Source organism: Ovis canadensis, chromosome 1 (assembly GCF_042477335.2).
Source record: "Ovis canadensis isolate MfBH-ARS-UI-01 breed Bighorn chromosome 1, ARS-UI_OviCan_v2, whole genome shotgun sequence".
NCBI classification, from domain to species: domain Eukaryota; kingdom Metazoa; phylum Chordata; class Mammalia; order Artiodactyla; family Bovidae; genus Ovis; species Ovis canadensis.
The window spans coordinates 26,754,625-26,775,159 of NC_091245.1; the positions used below are offsets into that span (position 1 = coordinate 26,754,625).

At 41.8% G+C, this 20,535-nt stretch overlaps 1 protein-coding gene and 1 pseudogene across 10 annotated transcripts in view; one reads left to right on the plus strand and one right to left on the minus strand.

Annotated features, from left to right (window-relative positions):
- Positions 1-20,535, plus strand: part of OSBPL9 (oxysterol binding protein like 9) — a 169,386-nt gene that overhangs the window by 17,418 nt on the left and 131,433 nt on the right. For all 10 annotated transcript variants that reach the window (XM_069591381.1, XM_069591272.1, XM_069591280.1 and 7 more), the window contains one exon: positions 12,046-12,096. Coding sequence is in view for 5 of the 10 variants with exons in the window: in XM_069591272.1 (XP_069447373.1) it covers positions 12,046-12,096 (51 nt within the window). In the remaining 5 variants the exon portion in view is untranslated. The remainder of the gene's footprint in view (positions 1-12,045; positions 12,097-20,535) is intronic.
- LOC138440969 (sterol regulatory element-binding protein cleavage-activating protein-like) lies at positions 16,388-19,478 on the minus strand (annotated as a pseudogene).

Consider the following 20,535-nt stretch of genomic DNA (forward strand, 5'->3'; position numbering starts at 1 on the left):
AAAAATTTTTATTTAATTGGAGGCTAATTACTTTACAGTATTGTAGTGGTTTTTGCCATACATCGACATGAATCAGCCACAGGCGCACATGTGTTTCCTATCCAGAACCCCCTCCCACCTCCCTCCCCATCCCATCCCCCAGGGTCATCCCAGTGTACCAGCCTTGAGCACCCTGTCTCATGCATCGAACCTGGACCGGTGATCCGCTTCACATGTGATAATATGCATGCTACCCTCTCAAATCATCCCACCCTCACCTTCTCCCACAGAGTCCAAAGGACTGTTCTTTACATCTGTATCTCTTTTGCTGTCTTGCATATAGGGTCATCATTACCATCTTGCTAAATTCCATATATGTGCGTTAGTATACTGTATTGGTGTTTTCCTTTCTGACTTACTTCACTCTATAATAGGCTCCAGTTTCATCCACCTCATTAGAACTGATTCAAATGCATTCTTTTTCATAGCTGAGTAATACTCCATTGTGTATATATACCACAGCTTTCTTATCCATTCATCTGCCAATGGACATCTAGGTTGCTTCCATGTCCTGGCTGTTGTAAACAGTGCTATGATATTGAGGTACATGTGTCTCTTTCAATTCTGGTTTCCTTGGTGTAGCACACTGGTCTTGATATATTTCCTCATAGCATTTATTGTTAGCTGCTAAACTTATTTTGTTTTTCTTGTTTAGTATCTGTTTCCCTCCTCTGGAATGTAAGCACTGTGAGAACAGAGACTTACCTTCATCATTTTATCTTTAGCATCTAGAGCAATGCTTGGCACTTAGTGAGTATTCAGTACATATTTACGGAATGAAAAAAAAATTTACGAAATGAGCAACAGGTGAAGTAGTTTATGTATTACTTCCTTTACACATGAAGAAGTTGAGACTTAAAAACTCACACAGTAGTTTCTCTGTATGTGATTAAGTCTTCTAACTCCAGATAGAATGTTCTCTCTATAGATATTGAATTGTGCTAGAGTTGATATTTTAAAATGACAAACCCAAGTTATCACTAGTCTGCTTATAGGTGATAACTGAGTGACATCATTATCACAGTGAAATAAACTTTCTGCATGCTGCTTCTGCTAAGTAGCTTCAGTCATGTCCAACTCTGTGCGACCCCAAAGATGGCAGCCCACCAGGCGCCTCTGTCCACGGAATTCTCTAGGCAAGAATACTGGAGTGGGTTGCCATTTCCTTCTCCCAAACTTTCTGCATAGGCTATTCTAAAGTACAAACTGCATTGATTAATCATTAAAAAGTACTGAGTCGTTGTACATCTAAGTTGTTTAAGACAGGAACTTAGATTGTTCTCTTTGAAACACCGAGGATGAATGAAAAACTCTCTTTCCATTCCAGTAAAGTGAAAGCCTCCTAGAGAAGGGAAAGGAGGAGCAGATACTAAGTCTTAGAATTTGTTGGGTAGTGAGTTTTTTATAGTCACAAAACATGACCACAGAAAGACAGTGGCACATTCTTGAACATAATTCTTTGAAATTTTCATCACCCAGAAGAGGATAAAATGTACATTTCAGATAGGTGATATGTTGTGTGACTAACCCACTGCTCTGTGCTTGCATGTCAACTCTTGTGCCTTCTTTTTTTTTTTTTTAACCCATTGCAAAGAATCGGACACTACTGAGCAACTGAACAGCAACAGCAATTCTGAAGTAAAATTAGACCTAATAAAGAATGAATGTTTTTATTCTTTGAAGCAATTTTTAAAGTTTTACTTACTATTGAATTATAGTTGATTTACAATATTGTGCCAGTCTCTACTGTACACCAAAGTGATTCAGTTATACATATATATACACTTTTTAAAATATTCTTTTCCATTATGGTTTATCACAGGATATTGAATATAGCTCCCTGTGCTGTACAGTAGGATTTTGTTGTTTATCCATTCTGTATTTCATATTTTGCATCTGCTAACCCCAAATTCCCAAGTCATCCCTCCCCAGCCCCTCTCCCCCTTGGCAATCACAAGTCTGTTTAGAATGAGTGTTTTTAAATTGCCTTTTAAAAAAGTATTTCTCCCCCGCTCCACCCTGTTTATAAAAGTAAAATGTTTATCATAGATCATTAACTAATCAAGTCCTTGACAGTCTTGTAAGCCCTTTGGCATAGTTCTTAAATTCTTGACCTACTTCCTTATTCTTCCTTGTAGTCTTGCTTTCCCTTAAGCAACAACATCTAAAAGAAATGCTTCAAGAAAATAATTTCTTAGGCAGTGTTTGAATTTATGACAACTTCCCCGCTATCTTTTGATCACATGCTGTATTTTGAGTGGTTTTCCTAGCTAATCTGGGAACCATTTTCAACAATTTCTTCACAAGAATTTGTTCTCAGTTCTAAATTCCAAATCAGAACAAGGAGCTTTTGTAGAATAACCTTATTCTAAATTGAGGCCTGTAGGATGAGTCTTAGAATTAGGACTGACAGTTCGAATATCTGTGGTTCTGGCTATTGTTCTTGCTAACCAGATTATTTTAGGTGTTGTACAAATTTTCCTATCTTTAAATTTTTCTAGTGCTATTCTTGTTTTTTATCTTTTCGTGAGTGTACTGTCTTGGGCCCTGACTTAGTCTTTTCCAAATAAGGAGAAACACTTGGGCAATTTTTGATGGAAAAGTGAAGTTGAATGATAATAATGGATTATCACTGTACAGTTTGGTTGGAAAAGTACTAAATAAACAGCATAAACTTCCTGGAGTTTAACACACCCCTATCATTTCCTTCAGTCATTTTTTGTGAAATAACATTAATCACTATTTAGTATTTGGGCAGTATAAAATTCAGATTTAAATTGAAGAAAGTAGGGAGAACCACTAGACCATTCAGGCATGACCTAAATCAAATCCTTTACGATTCTACAGTGGAAGTGACAAATAGATCAAGGGATTAGATCTGATAGAGCTCCTGAAGAACTATGAACTGAGGTTCGTGACATTGTACAGGAGGCAGTGACCAAGACCATCCCCAAGAAACAGAAATGCAAAAAGGCAAAATGGTTGTCTGGGGAGGCCTTACTAATAGCTGTGAAAAGAAGAGAAGCTAAAGACAAAGGAGGAAAAGAAAGATACCCATCTGAATGCAGAGTTTCAAAGAATAGCAAGGAGAGCTAAGACAGCCTTCCTCAGCGATCAATGCAAAGAAATAGAGGAAAACAATAGAATGGGAAAGACTAGAGATCTCTTCAAGAAAATTAGAGATACCAAGGGAACACTTCATGCAAAGATGGGTACAATAAAGGACAGAATTGATATGGACCTAACAGAAGCAGAAGATATTAAGAAGAGGTGGCAAGAATACATAGAAGAACTGTACAAAAAAGATCTTCACGACCCAGATAATCATGATAGTATGATCACTCACCTAGAGCCAGACATGTTGGAATGTAAAGTCACGTGGGCCTGAGGAAGCATCACTACAAACAAAGCTAGTGGAGTGAAGGAATTCCAGTTGAAATATTTCATAAAAGATGATGCTGTGAAAGTGCTGCACTCAATATGCCAGCAAATTTAGATAACTCAGCAGTAGTCACAGGACTCGAAAAAGTCAGTTTCATTCCAATCCCAAAGAAAGCCAATGCCAAAGAATACTCAAACTAATACACAATTGCACTCATCTCACACACTAGTAAAGTAATGCTCAAAATTCTCCAAGCCAGGCTTCAACAATACATGAACTGTGAACTTCCAGATATTCAAGCTGGTTTTAGAAAAGGTAGAGGAACCAGAGATAATTATAGGGGACTGGAATGCAAAAGTAGGAAGTCAAGAAACACCTGGAGTAACAGGCAAATTTGGCCTTGGAATGCGGAATGAAACAGGGCAAAGGCTAATAGAGTAATGCGGAATGAAACAGGGCAAAGGCTAATAGAGTTTTGCCAAGAAAATGCACTGGTCATAGCAAACACCCTCTTCCAACGACACCAGAGAAGACTCTACACATGAACATCACCAGATGGTAAACACCGAAATCAGATTGATTATATTGTTTGCAGCCAAAGATGGAGAAGCTCTATACAGTCAGCAAAAATAAGACCCGGAGCTGACTGTGGCTCAGATCATGAACTCCTTATTGCCAAATTCAGACTTAAATTGAAGAAAGTAGGGAAAACCTCTAGACCATTCAGGTATGATCTAAATCAGATCCCTTATGATTATACAGTGGAAGTGAGAAATAGATTTAAGGGACTAGATCTGATAGATAGAGTGCCTGATGAACTATGGAATGAGGTTCGTGACATTGTACAGGAGACAGGGATCGGGACCATCCCCATGGAAAAGAAATGCAAAAAAGCAAAATGGCTGCCTGAGGAGGCCTTTCAAATAGTTGTGAAAAGAAGAGAGGTGAAAAGCAAAGGAGAAAAGGAAATATATAAGCATCTGAATGCAGAGTTCCAAAGAATAGCAAGGAGAGATAAGAAAGCCTTCCTCAGCGATCAATGCAAAGAAATAGAGGAACACAACAGAATGGGAAAGACTAGAGATCTCTTCAAGAAAATTAGAGATACCAAGGGACCATTTCATGCAAAGATGGGCTCGATAAAGGACAGAAATGGTATGAACCTAGCAGAAGCAGAAGATATTAAGAAGAGGTGGCAAGAATACACAGAAGAACTATACAAAAAAGATCTTCATGACCCAGATAATCATGGTGGCGTGATCACTCACCAAGAGCCGACATCCTGGAGTCCGAAGTCAAGTGGGCCTTAGGAACCGTCACTATGAACAAATCTAGTGGAGGTAATGGAATTCCAGCTGAGCTATTTCAAGTCCTAAAAGAAGATGCTGTGAAAGTGCTGCACTCAATATGCCAGCAAATTTGGAAAACTCAGCAGTGGCCACAGGACTGGAAAAGGTCAGTTTTCATTCCAATCCCAAAGAAAGGCAATGCCAAAAAATGTTCCAACTATTGAAAAAGTGCACTCATTTCACACCCTAGCAAAGTAATGCTCAAAATTCTCCAAGCTAGGCTTCCGCAGTATGTGAACCGTGAACTTCCTTGTGTTCAAGCTGGATTTAGAAAAGGCAGAGGAACCAGAGATCAAATTGCCAACAACCGTTGGATCATAGAAAAAGCAAGACAATTCCAGAAAAACATGTACTTCAGCTTTCTTGACTAAACCAAAGCGTTTGTGTGGATCACAACAAACTGTGGAAAATGCTTAAAGAATTCTTAAAGGCAGATTACCTTACCTTCCTCCTGAGAAATCTGTATGCAGATCCAGAAGCGACAGTTAGAATTGGACATGGAACAATAGACTGATTCCAAATTGGGCAAGGAGTACAAGGCCTGTGTGGTTGGATGGCTTCACCAACTCGATGGACATGAGTTTGAGCAAATTCTGGGAGTTGATGATAGACAGGAAAGCCTGACATGCTGCAGTCCATGGGATCGTAAAGAGTTGGACACAACTAAGTGACTGAACTGAACTGATTTTGAGGAACAAAACAAAAATAGAAACTATACATTGAGGTTCAGTATATATTGACATGCTAAGTAATTTGCAGCACTTAGGTTACTATTTAGTATTTTATGTTATGGTTAACTTTTCTTAGAAAGGATGTAGAAATCCCCATCATCAGAGCTGTGCTTAATTAAACCCTGTGAAATTGGTTCCTGTCACTGATCTGTTGACCTGAATTTTTGACTTGAAGATAAAATTATCCTTTTTAAGAAATAGTAAAAGACCTGGGACTTTATAATTTAAGAGATCACAGATCAAAATACAAGTCTCCAGTCCTTTACCTGTAGTTCAGAAATCCCTGAGTCTCTGAATTCCAGAAGTTTTTTTTTCTTAATGAGTTATATTCTCATTTGGAAGTAAAGCCTGCCTTGAACTGTGTGGTTAATTATAATCTCTGTTATGCTTAGTATAAATATATGTTGTACTACCAAAATATTAGTATGCTTGATTGTGAAATTAATTAAATGCTTAATACTCCAGACTCTGTTGCAGGTGTGTGACAGTTTATGTACTATTTGTATGTCACTTTCTGAAAATTCTGAATTTTAAAGCACATTTGATCCAAAAATCTCAGATAGGGGATGTGGACCTCTATCTGTAGTCTAATCAGAAGGCAGGGGTATCACCCTCTGAAGCACTGCTGCAGTGCTTTGTGGGGTGATATTTGCACTGATGAATTCAGAAGGATCGCTGATTTGACACACAGACTTTGTGGCTCAGAGAAACTTCAAAAGGAGACTTAACCAGATCTGTAGTAACTGTGGTAGAAATGCATAACCTTTAGAGTTAGCTGGATTGGAATCCTCTCTGCTGCTGCTGCTAAGTCACTTCAGTCGTGTCCGACTCTGTGCGACCCCATAGAGTGCTTAGCAGCAGCAGCAGCAAAGAGGAGTGCTCCTTTTACTCTGGTTTGGTCAAAGAACATACTTTGTTTTATTTATGTTCTTTTAAATTTATTGAGGCTTGTTTTATGGCTTACAATATGTCAGTCCCAGACCTTCCCTGGTGGCTCAGATGGTAGAGAATCTGCCTGCAATGCAGGAGACCTGGGTCTGATCCCTGGGTTGGGAAGATCCCCTGGAGAAGGGAATGGCTGCCTACTCCAGTATTCTCTCTCTCTCTCTCTCTTTTTTTTAACATTTCATTTTATTTTCCTGTAATCCGGTATTCTTACTTGGAGAATTCCATGGACAGAGGAACCTGGCCCGGGCTACAGTCCATGAGGTCACAAAGAGTTGGACACAATGAGTGACTAACACTTTCACTTTTCATGATCAGTCTTGGATAATGTTCCATTACATTTGCAAATTATGCCTTTTGAAAGGCACAATCTGTTGCATGTTGCTTCTGTTCATGGCCCACTGGCCTGTACTTAGATACAGCATATAGCTAGCTGCAAGAGTCTTGAAATGTAATAGCCAGCAGGGGAGCCACGTGTTCAGTTAAAATTTGGGGTTCAGTTCAGTTGCTCAGTCATGTTCGACTCTTTGCAACCTCATGGACTGCGGCGTGCCAGAGTACCCTGTCCATCACCAACTCCTGGAGCTTGCTCAAATTAATGTTCATTGAGCTTGCTCAAATTCATGATGCCATCCAACTATCTCATCCTCTGTCATCTCCTTCTCCTCCTGCCTTCAGTCTTTCCCAGCTTCAGAGTCTTTTCCAAGGAGTCAGTTCTTTGCATCAAGTGGCCAAAGTATCGGGGTTTCAGCTTCAGCATCAGTCCTTCCAATGAGTATTCCGGACTGATTTCCGTTGGGAATGGTTGGTTTGATCTCCTTGCAGTACGAGGGACTCTCAAGAGACTTCTCCAACACCACAGTTCAAAAGCATCCATTCTTCAGCACTCAGATTGCTTTATGGTCCAACTCTCACAACCGTACATGACTACTGGAAAAACTATAACTTGACCTTTGTTGCAAAGTAATGTCTCTGCTTTTTAATGTGCTGTCTAGGTTAATCATTGCTTTTCTTCCAAGGAGGAAGCATCTTTTAATTTCATGGCTGCAGTCACCATCTGCAGTGATTTTGAAGCCCCCCAAAATAAAGTCTCTCACTGTTTCCATTGTTTCCCCATCTATTTGCCATGAAGTGATGGGACTGGATGACATGATCTTCGTTTTTTGAATGTTGAGTTTTAAGCCAACTTTTTCACTCTCCTCTTTCACTTTCATCAAGTGGCTCTTTAGTTCTTCACTTTCTGCCATAAGGGTGGTGTCATCTGCATATCTGAGGTTATTGATATTTCTCCTGGCAATCTTGATTCCAGCTTGTGCTTCATCCAGCCTGGCATTTTGCATGATGTACTCTGCATATAAGTTAAAATTTGGGGTGGAGGATGTTAATACTGAAAGGAAGAAGAGGATGTTCGGGGACAGGCCTGTGATAGGCAGCATTATATTGTATTTGTGATAATTTACTTTGAAATTTTAATACAAACTGTAATGTGAATCAATAGCTTGGGGTTATCATAAGGATTAATATAAATTATTTCTTTGGGGGTGCTGAGTCTCAGTGTGGAACGTGGGGTCATTGATCTCTGTTGAGGCATGTGGGATCTTTCAGATGCAGCATGTGGCATCTAGTTTCCTGACCAGGAATTGAACCCAGGCTCCCTGCATTGGGGGTCGAGAGTCTTAGTCACTGGACCACCAGCAAAGTCGAAAAAGTGATTTTTGATTGCATGGCTTGTCGTAACAGAATCCACTGCCCTTGCATTAGTAAGATATAAGAAACCAGCAAACCCAGCCACCAAATTCAACAATCTTTGTTAGTCCTGGGGCCTCTTGGAAGTAGAACACATCACCCATGTGTCTTTCTGCTTCATGGAGGATTCTGTTTTCTTAAATCGCTGAAAAGATTTTAGCATCTGTTTTCTGAGTGATCCTCTCAAGGTGCTGAGCCTTGTGGCTTGGAGGCTTGTTTGTGCCAACTTGCTAAAAAATACTTCTGTTACTAAGTTTGAGAACATTGTTAGCATAGAACGTGGTAGGAAGATCACTGGAGTTGGGGTTAGGTTTGTTGGCTCTACCTTTCTCTCATCACTACTTGTATTTGTAAAAAAAAAAAAACCAGAGACAATAAGAGCATCAAAACCAAAAATAATCCCTCTGCCAAACTTCCAAAACAAAACCGCCTGCTCTTCAGTGAATATCGTTGGCAGGTTTGCTTCAGATCAGAGGATAGCTGGAGATCACTGGCAGAGGCAGAACTTTCTGCCTCCCCCCTCTCTCTCTCAGCGTGTATGCTTTAGTTATTGCTTCCTTCATATAGAGAGCACAAGACCTGTGACAACTGTTCCTTAAGCTTCAAGAACATGTAGGAAGGAACTCTTCTCTCAACCCCAGTAGAAACACTCCTGTGAAAGGACTCCATCCTGCCTTGTCCCTGAGGTCATGGGTCCTGTGATTGGCCAGCTTGGTCAGATAGCCACCCCTCAGCACTCACTGTGCCTAGGGGGACTTAATCATACCACCTTCTCTTTGGCTTCACATTGGAGCTGAGTGGAAAGAGAATGAGGGGGAGGGCTCAGTGTCATTGTGGAAAAGGAGGAGGATTCAAGCGTATCAGCACAGGTGTGATGTGGGAGAACGATTGGCCAGGGCAGCCATTCCAAACTGTGTCGGCCGTATCAAACTGCTATATTTTACACATGTAATTTAATTGGGTAATTTACTTGATCTCCCTGGTGTCACCTTCATTTATGTGGATAACTCTTACCAGTGCAAGGTCTTGTGAGGTTTACCGTGTATAAAGTGTGTATCACATGGAGGTCATCAGTGAGTGAGCTGCTGCTACTGTGGATGCTGCTACTGCCTTTGCTGCATCATTAATGTCACCATCATCCCTTTTCCCCAAGTTCTCATATTTAACGTTTTCTGTTTTTCTATGACACACCCTTGAGAATGTTCACAAACCTTTAGCTCTCTATTAACTCTTGAAGTTTAATTTCCTTAACTACTCCCTGTTTCTTTCAGAACGCCCCCAGGACCTGGTCCCCACATCTCCTTTTCAGCTTCATCTCTCCACCTCCCTCTTCACACTCTGTGCTTGGGCTATAAGTCTGCACTTCTGTGAAGACCTCATGTGTAAAGTTTTCCGTACCTGTTCCTTTGCTGATGTTGTTACCTTGCTTGGAATACACTCTTTTGCCTACCTTCTCACTCTCATCAGAATTCTGTTTTTTTTTTTTAAGTCCCAGGTTAAAGCTTGAGACCTGATCGCTTCTCTGTGGCTTTCCCTGATCTTTTTCAATGGCAGGGAGCATTCTGTAGTTCACAGTACTTTGTGCCTGTATGCACATAATTTATTTTTGCTCTTTTTATTTTTTACAATTGTTTATGTGCTAGTCTTTTTTTTTTTTTTACATTTTAAAATAGTCCAGGTCAATTACTTTATAGGATGTCCCACATTCTGAATTTGTCTGATTGTTTCCTAGTTATTTTTGTTGTAATTATTTTCACTTATCTCTTTCAATGTTTTCTGATTTATTACCCCGTCTTGCCCTTTATTTATCTACTATAATCTGATTTTTTAAAATGGAAGAGAATCAAGGATGTTTGTTACCTTGTTTGAGTTGCATTCTAACTCTTATTGGGTATTTTCAAACCTAATTATTATTTTTGTGTTTTGCCGTGACTTTTGAAGAGAAGATAAATATAGAGTACAGTAAAAGGGCTATTAAATGCTTAGGGAATGTTTTTGTCAACTGTGTTTTTGCCAGCTATTTTGTTAGTAAAGAACTCATTTTAACCCTGCTTAATGTTGAGAATTTTTCATAAAATGTATGAATCGTGGTTAAATTTGCAAGAAGACTCTCTACAGTATTTCAGTAATTTCTGAACATGAACTTCTGTAACTCAGTACTGTGCTTTTTTGTTTCATTTTTTTATTTTTGAAGAAAGTTTGCTTTGATTTATTGTAATGTTGTTACATTGATAAGCTTACAATCAGTGAAAGCAATGGCATAGACTATGTTAACATCATGTTGCAGTGAGAAGGATAAGTCAGATCTCTGTGTACAGGCATGCAAACATCTCTGAGAAATGATTAAATTTACTTTTTCAGCTTTATTGAGGTATAGTTGACATGTAACATTATTTAAGTTGTACAATGTGATTTGATATACATATATATTGTGAAGTGATTACTACAATAAGATTGAATAACACAACCACTATCACTTTTTATAGTTACCTTTTGTTTTGTAGTGAGAACTTTTAAGACCTACTTATTTAGCCACTTTTAAATATTCAATATGTATTGTTGACTATAGTCATTGTGCTGTACATGAAATCCCCAAGATACAGTTATCTTATAGCTGGAAGTTTGCCTGTGGCTCAGTACAATGGATGTAGGGCATCTGTGGTTTAAAGTGGGACAGTTTTCTTCAAAAACGTAACTCCATGATATTGACTTGTTTTGCTTCTTTGTCACGTAGTGGAAAAAATACCAGTTGTTGAGGTATTAAATATTTTTAAAGCTTTAGTTGTTTGAGGTTTTACTTTATTTTTTATGCATGACTAAGTTAATTTTAGGAATATTTACTGGATGTCAACATGGGGCTTATTCAGAACACAGTCTTTGCTTAGCTCAGTCTAGCATCAGAAACAAAGGATAAAAATGTTTTATCGGTAAATATTTTTTGAGCACCTACTGTGTGCTGGACACTGTTCTGAAGCATATGTCAGCTACAGTTTCTACCCCCTAAGGAATTTGCAGTCTTGTGGGTGAGTCAGACAAGTAACCAGCCACTATAGCACAAGTTGGTACATGCCAGGATCAGGAAACATACAAGAGACTCTAGGAGTCCAGGGGTGGGAACTCTAATCAGACAGAGGTAGGGCACTTGATGAGTGATGATCCAAGGCAGAAAATCAAGAGTCAAGGATATTCTAAACTGAGAAACATGGGATGAGAAATCTCAGAGGCAAAAAAAATGTGACCCATCTTGGGAGTTGCAAAGACAAAGTTATAGCAGTTTTTCTCAAAATGTGTCCTCTGTTTGCTTGAGTCAGAATCATCTGGGAGTGATTCTTAAACCCTCAGATTCAGATGACTCTCAAACTCACTGAAATATGAGAAACATATTTTAGTTGAGAGTTAAGGGATATGAAGGAGAAATGAAAATATAGTGTAATATATGCTATGTTTAAAGTACACAAAATTCTGTGATTAGCTTTATTTGTATAAACTACTTCCTGGTGTCTCAGAATCTGTCTGCAATGCGGGAGACCTGGGTTCGATCCCTGGGTTGGGAAGATCCTGTGGAGGAGGGCATGGCAGCCCACTCCAGGATTCTTGCCTGGAGGAACATGGACAGAGGAACCTGGTTGGCTACAGTGCATGGGGTTGCAGATTCGGACATGACTGAGTGACCAGGCACAGCACAAAATGTTTTAAATTTGCTAATTCCTATCTTTAAGTGATGGCTGGGTAGAATGGGACAGGGATGGGGAAAAGGGAGGGATATTACTATAAAATTTATCTCTTTACCCCTAGATGATTCTAAAAAGTCTGTTTATCTTTTATTCATTTAATGTTTTTGTTTTTCTTTTAGTCCAAGGACAAAATGATGAGAGGCTCTCGAAGAGGATGTGTTAGACTCAGAGTGAGTATTTATTCATTTTTACGAAAACCAATTTTGACAGAAAGAAAACTATTATGACAGATTCATGGGAGTCTAAATTTAGTTTAGCTCCCTTACTTAATTGTTGGGGCAGACAAGTTTAAGGCTTAGAGGAAAAACAACTTCTCCAGGGTAACTCCAGAACCAGGGCTAGAGTTCAGTTCTTTTGGCCCATTAATTTAACCTTGTATCCATGACTTGATGTACCTACTGATTTTTTTAATGTTTTGTATCCAGGGACAGGGGCTGGAAATTAAATGAGTTGTAGTGTTGGCAATAGAGTAAGCAGTAGGAAAAATCTCTGAGAAATCCCCACTTTCAGCTGCTTAGTCTGTTCAACACTATTTAATAATGGGTGTTGCAGCAGTTATGTCCCTTAGAAATATAATGTGAGCAACATATATAATTTAAAATTTTTGTTGTGTCACATTTAAAAAGCAAAAAGCAGGTGAAATTAATTTTAATGATATATTTTGTTTATGCCAGTATATCCAGAATATTATTTGAACATGCAATCAATAAAAAATTATTGAGATATTTTACCTTTTTTTTTTCATACTACATCTTTGGAATCCGCTATGTTTTTTGTACTTATGGCACATCTTGGTTCAGATCAGCTGCATTTCAGGTGCTGTATAGCCTCATGTGACTCAGGGCTACCTTATTGGACAGTACAGGCCTATAGCTTCAAACAGTTTTTTATTTCCTGTTCAGTTTCCACCATTGTCTGAATAGCTAAAGACACGGAGGAATGCAGGGTTGAGAATATAGTTTCTAGTACTCAACTGTATCTAAAGAAGGGCCTATCTCTGTCATAACTATTAATAGGTAAATCAGCTTCTAGTGGCATTTTCTTCTTTCAGATTCCTGTTGCTTTCTTTCTGCCATCTTCTTTTCTGTACCCTTACTTTTGAATATGTAGATATGTTTCATAAATATATGATTGCCTTGTTAGCAGTAGGTTATTGGTAGAAATGGGAGATAACTCTGAGAAAGAAATCAAATTCTAATGGAAAAATTTTCACACTGAGATAGGAGTTAAGTATGGTGAATTTGCAGGATTGGAAATGAGACAGGCTTGTTTTGAACAGATGGTGTATATATGACAGCATAAAGATTTTTGAAAATTCAGCTTATTGTACTCCTGGCTATTTTTCCCCTTTCGTTTGGTTTTTGCTTTTGCCTTCTTGGTTTAATTGCTTTTCTAAGCACTTGTTATTGACCTCAGTCACCGCTCAGTCTGGTATTAGCTGCTTTCTTGGCTTAAGATAGACTCAGTAGTGAGACTTTGGCAGAGCTGTAGTGAGACAGCTCTTAAGTTGAATTCAATCTGGATTGTTACATTTAATGCACAGTTTTTTTCTTTTAAATATAGCTTAATTATTTATTAAACCTCGTGACTACCTTGTAGGTTAAGAAGTAGAATTTGGCCAGTTACTGTGGAAGCCTGTCTGTGTGTCCCATTCAAATTGCAGCCCACTCCCTGTCTCCTAAAGTAACCACTCTTGTTTTATAGGAACCACTTCTTGGATTTGCTTTCCTGAATTCTACATTTTATCTTGCCCATTTAAAAAAATTGATATCTTTTGTTTGCAATTTATCTGTTGAAGACTCCAGGCCCTTTGACCCGTAGGAGTTTTCCATAGTGTAGGTTTTATCGATTGCATACTGGTGCAGTTCAGCATGTTCCTGTCTCTGCTTTTCCTACATATTGGCAGCTGATCCAGAGACTGAGTCAGACTTAGGTTTGATCCCCTTGGCAAGACTTTTAGGCGGTGTTGTGTTCTTTTATTAGGAGGCAATGTCTGGTTTTTGCTCTTCATTGGTATTAGCAACTTTTTTTTTGGCTGCAGGATGTTAATTCCCTAACCAGGGATTAAATTTGGGTCACGACACTGAAAGTTGCTGAGTCCTAACCACTGGACCACCAGGGAACTCCCAGATACTACCAACTGTTGATGCAGTACCTAGATCCATTTGTAAAATTGTATTTTATCATTTTGTTTAAATTTTTATCAGAAATAATCATATAAGGAAACACTTCATCAGTTATGTGGTTACCCAGTGCTACAATTCAAACAGGATAAATAAATGCTTGATTATTTCCTTTTACTTACTCAATGTTCATAATAATGGACTTAAAACAACACTCATTTACATATATATAAATGTCTGTATATACCCAAAAGAATTGAAAGCACAGCCTTGAGTGGATATTTGTATACATAGGTGCTGTTTGCAAAAGCAGCAGCACCTATTGTGAGCAACTATTGTTACTTACAATAGTCTAGACAGGGAAGCAGCCCTAGTGTCCATTTGATGGATGAATGGATAAACAAATGTGAAATATCCATGACAATGGAATAGTGTTTAGTCTTAAAAAGAAAGGAAATTCTGACACATGCTACAACATGGATGAACTTTAAGGGCATTTGCTACCTGAATTAAGTCAGTCACAAAATGACAAATACTGTTTGATTCTACTTATATAAGGTACCTGGAGTTGTCAAATTCATGGAAACAGAAAATAGAATGGTGGCTTCCAGGGGTTGAGGCTAGGAAGAGTAGAGATTTCTTGTTTAATGGATACAGAGTTTCCAGTTTGAGAAGATGAAAAAGTTCTGGAAATGGACGGTTAGGATGGTTGTACAACAATGTGAATGTTCTTAAAAATATTAAAATGGTAAATTTTATGTTATGTGTACTTTACCACATTTAAAACATTTAATTTAAAAACATTTTTTAAATCTACGGTTTTTTAATCTACAGTTCTGTAGATCAAACACCTTAGAAAGGTTCTCTCCTTGTTGAAGTCTTGTTAGCCAAGCTGGGCTCTTATCTGGAGGCTCTGAGGGACTACAGGAGAGAGTCCGCCTCCAGGTTCATTCAGGTTGTTGGAAGAATTCAGTTCTTTGTGATTAAAGGACCAAGGTCCTCATTTTCTTGTTGGCTGTCAGCTTGAGATCTGCTCTTAACTTCTAGAGGCTATGCATACTCCTTGTCCTGTGGCCCCTCCATCTTCAAGTCAGCATGGTACATGGAAGTATTTTAGTGCTTTAAGCCTCTCTGACTTCTCCTTTCTGTTACCAGCTGCAGAAAACACTGCTTTTAAAAAGTCTTATATGATTAGAATAGGTTATACCCACCAGATAATCTCCCTTTTGCCATGTAATCACTTCAGTGACTACTCATCCTGTAACATAATCCCTGCAGTAACTTCTCATCATATTTGCAATTTCCACTCACACTCAAAGGGGAGGAGAGAAAAACAGGGACGGGGTCATTGGGCGGGGTGGTATTTTAGAATTCTGCCACACAGCATGACTTGAGAAGAGCTCGCTATACCTGTGTTTGAATCTTATTTTTGCTCTTTGCTTTGTTGACTGGAAGAGGGAAGCAATCAGTAATTCTCCAGACCTTAAGTTTTCTCTTCTTTTAAGTGGGGATTATAATAACCCTTGAGGAATTTTGTGAGGATTACGCACTTAATTAGGCTTTTAATTAGTTGCGTGTGTGTGTGTGTTTTAAGAGGCTTTGTGTTATTTTCAAGAAGCTGAACTGCCATTTGGCTTTCTATTTAGGAAACATCTGGCGAGTTTGTTTGCAATATAGATTTCCAAGTTCCACTCTCTAGTGATAATACTGTTTTAGAACTGGGTCTGGAACCTTTTATTTTTAAACAGTTTCTCCAGGTGATTGCGTTGTACAGCCAAGTTTGGGACCACTGGTGTGGTAGAATCAGAGAGACCTGGAGCTGAATGTCATTTAGCTATACCCCTTACTGACTCTGTACCTTTGAGCAAATTTCTTAACTTCTATGAAGATAACATATAACTTGTAGGATTGTGAGGTTTAGCACTTAATGTATGTACAGAGTTTGGCACATCGTACACATGCAGTGATAACTGCTGTGAATGATGATGGTAGTGATGGTGGTGATAATGCATCTATCATCTAGGTTCCAAAGGAACATAACAAGCTCTCACGGATCTCTTTCTGCCTATTCATCCATCCTATCCTATGTTCTAACCACACCACACTTTGTTTCTTCAACCTTGTATCATATATTTTTCTATGTCAGGAGTATTCTGTGCCCTTATCTGGTGAGCTCATCCTTTCCTTTTTTTTTTTTAAAGTTTAACATTACAATCATGAGGCAGGACAGGACAGTTCACAGGCAGCTTCCCAAAGACAGGCCAGGTCTTCTCTCCAGGCCAGGTCCAGTGCATTGCCCCTCAGAGCACCCCAGGCAGATGAGCAGGGAGGTCCACCCTCAGTCCAGCTTCTCCAGTACAGAGAGCACGTACACTTGGCTAAGCTCGCTGCTAGAGTTCTAAGCAATGGTAGTGTTGTTCAGCAACAGGATCTGGCAGGCCAGCTGGCCTCACTCTTCTTCCCCAGGCTGGCCTCACTCTTCTTCCCCAGGTAGACTGACTGTATAACAGGTCCCCATGGATTAGATCTGTAAAGCAAGCACAGCCTGGCCGCTGGTCACCAGCAGGTTGTCTGAAATGACACTCAGGCTTGCATCACAACCCAGGCCTTGCTGAGTGGAGTAGAGCTTGATGCCTGTGCTGCAGTCCCAGATCCTGACAAGGTCATCTAGACCACGGCTGGTGACGCGGGAGGTGGTGTAGGGGAGGGAGGTAACATCTCCACGGTGAGTGAACGTGTGGCTGACCTGGCTGCCAGTCAACACGTCCCACAGGCACATGGCCCCATCTTACCTGCCACTGACTAGCACTGTGGTCTGGTCAATGAACATAGTCGTGATGGCCTCTGAATGGCTTTGCAGAGTGAAGAGGCAGCCTGAGTCCTCCAGACCGATCACCCTCAGTGTGTGGTCCTGGCTCCCAGTCACACAGTGCCTGGCCTCTGCCTCCAGGCTGTGATGGGCTTCTGGTGTGCACAGGGCACTGTGGGTCAGTGCCGCTGTGTCCTTGCTGCTGTACATGGGGAATTTTGGGGGACTGCCCTACCTTGGGGCCCTTTGGAACTGCAGGAAGCTGAGGGCAGGTGTGAGTCTCCAAGGAGAAGTCAAGGAAACTGTTGAGCCGGGCAGCCAGGCCTTGTGTCTCTGTGTTGCTGGAGGAGACCTCCTTGCTGCTGCAGTGCAGAGTGCCCTCGATGGCCTCCCATACGTCCAGCCGACCACTGCTCCACCCACCACGATGGGATTGCCCTGAGCTCCAGGCTCCACATAGGGCCGTCTGTGCTGGGGGACCAGATGAGGAAAGGGAAGCTCTGAGAGGAGTGCCTCCCTCATCCTCAGGGGCCTGGGGCAGAGTGGGTGCAGGGCTCGTGTGTGGAGAGGAGCCATTCCAAATCTCTTCCTAGTATACTGGCTGCACCAGGCGGCTGAAATCATTTCCTGGGGAGTCCTGAGCAGGGCAACAGCCCACCAAGTGCTAGGACTCAGGCTCAGTTAGCTTTGGGAGCTGCAGCTATGCTGAGAAGTTGGTGAGATCAAACAGGTGAGGTCTGACAGATCCCCAAAGAAGGGAGGTGGCGGAGGGCCTTGTGATGGTGCTGTAGTGGAGGACTGTCCCCGGGCCGCTCTGGCCACCCTTCCTGCTGTCTGACAGCCATTCCCAGCTCTCCTGAGCCTCTAGCACATTGCCAACACCACTCTCATGATGCTGCCCGCCTGGGCGCCGGATGCTGGTGAGGTTGTCTCCAATGTGTGCATCTCATACATACTTGTGGCCTGCCAAGCAACAGCTCATCAGCAGCATCCCATCGCTGGCCAGAGACTCAATGTCCATGAGGTACCCATGCAGCACCAGGGGCACGATCTCCATCTCAGGTGGCCTGTAGCTGTAGTCACTGCAGGCCAGCACCCCATACCATGGGTTTGCCAGGGTCCTGCACCAGGCTACTTACAGTTACTCGGGCAGAGCATGCCGTACAGGCAGAGCAGCAGCAGCACAATGATGCCCGAGGCCTCACTGAGCCCCCCAACCTTGTACAGGGTGATGTCTCTGTGTGCATGCACTGTGTCTGCCCCCCTGAGGCCAGCCTCCCAGAGCCCATTCTGCCCAGGCCATGGTGGAAGCCAGGGGTTGTGGGTGTCCTGAGGGTGCTGCCCCTCCAGAGGCTTCCGTTGGGTTTGGGGCGGGGGGTGTGACAGGGATGACAGGCAGCAGGTTGACGTCCCTCTGGACCAGTGTGATGATGTAGTAGCTGAAGAGTGTTGGCTAGTACCCGAAGGATGGTTTCCTCCAATGTTCCTCATCCTCAGGCCCCCAGGTTACTCTGGGGCTGGGCTGTCGTGGACACCCTCAGGTGGACCATTGGGCCTGCTGGGCAGCTCCCCCAGCCATGTCTGATTCTTGGGTGACTTAGAGGTGTCAGGTGGGAAGATGGAGAAGGTGGGATCTGGCTGGCTGAAGGACACCACATCACTGGGTACAGACAGGGGAGCCAGGGTGCCGTCACCCAGAGAACCCTGTTCTGTCACCTAGGCAGCTAGGTCTGTGTACACCAGGATACCAGTCAAGACCTCAGTGCCGGCCATGGCAGGTGCTGTGTTAGGCAGGTTCAGGCCGGGAAGCAGACTGCATGCAGCCTCTTGGGGAACCACAGGTTTTGGAAGGAGAATGGTTGTAGCATGATGGCATGGGGTGTGGACAACTGTCGTTCAAGGCGTGTTGGCCATGCCACTGGCTTAGCCGGGGTCAGTCAGGCCTCAGGGGGCAGCCGCTTGTTCATATCTGCCAGCTCTATCCAGCAAATGTCAATGAACAGTGCTGAAAAACAGCATTTGAAGGAAGAAGTCAGACACCAGGCCCACAACGGCAAAGCAATAAAAACTCCTGAGTGGCAGGCATGAGGGTGAAGTAGCCAACGAGGATGATGCCCAGCTCTGTGACCATGGTTTCCATGATGGACCAGCTCTCTTTGCTTAGGCCTTGGGCAATGCACAGCTTCCTCTTGAGATCCACTGGGGTGGAGACCACTGACTTGGTGAGCACCAACAGGTTCTCTAGCCCAGTGATCACCACAAGGTAGGGGAAAACCTCACCACTGTTGAGGGTGGGCATCAGGCCAAAGAGTGTGCAGAGCCCCACAGATGTCAGCAGTGATACGAGTACCAGACCATGGTGGGCAGAGCCAGCCCCCGTTTGGACTTGGCCTTGTGTATCTTGCACGTGAAGTAGAGGTAGTCCTGATGTGGGTAGGCACAGAAAGATGAGCTCAGCGATGCCAGTCTCCTCCTTGAAGTGCACATGGACCAGGCTCTCTGCCCAGCTGGGACTGGGGTGCAGGAGCATCAGGGAGGCCCACAGACTGCCCAGAAACTTGATATGGTAGTGCTGGAAGACCAGGATGACGGTGTACGAGACCAGTCTCTTCCTGGGGTAGAGGCTGTAGTCACGGAACAGCCCATGGTTGCAGCAGGCCTGAGATATCATCTCCTGCAGCCTGTCAGTCAGGTCATCCTCAGCTGAAGTCACCTTGCTTCCCTCCTGGAAAGTGACCATGCATCAGCCTGGTACACATTGGGCAGCTCTGACAGTGGGCACTGTCTGCACGCACAAGTCTGAAGCAAGTTCTTGAAGCAGTATCCCACCATGTGTGGCAGATGGCGGGCAGGACATGGTGACCAAGCTCATCTTTTAAGAGACTTTTCAAATGGTGATTCTTCATGAAGCATTCCTTCTAACCATCCTTCATCCTTCTAACCAACCAACCACCCACATCCTTCTAACAGATTTGATCCTCTTCCATTTGTCACTTAAAGCCATGAAAGGACTTTTAGATGATATTACGTGTTAAGTAGTCTGTTTTCTCTGCCCACTAGTGAGTTCACACCCAGTGTCACAAATGCATGGTACATTGTAAGTAGGTACTCAAAAAATGCTTCTTGTTGATTTCATGTAATTATAAAAATAAGGAAAACATTTTAGGGAATTTACCTTTACTATAGTTTATAGACAAAAGAAGTTAAACACAGTGGCATGGATGTGTTTTTTTAAAAAGAAAAAAAAGCAAAACACCCATGTGGTTTTAGGCTACATGAAGGAATAGGGAAAGGAACCAGTAGTTACTGAGGAAGCTCTTTGGATCAGTCACTGTGTTGCCAAATTTTCATTGATGTCGCCATGATAATCCTCTCAGGTCAGTGGTGGTATTTCGTTTTACAAATGAGAGGACTGAGACTCACACTACTTTTAGTAGCTTACCAAAGTCACATAGTTAGTAAATGGTGAATCTGGGGTTGAACTTGGGTCTGTCTCGTTCCAAAGCCCTGTTTAGCCCTTAATGTTTCCAGGTTCCTATTCTTAACTACAGGAGTCAATAATGCAGGTGCTCCAACTTGATGCACAGAAGTGGAAAACTAGTGGAGGAAACCATTTCCTTCCCATCTTTCTTTGACTGTGGTAATGTCAGAGTATGGCCACTAGATGGTGCCCTTGG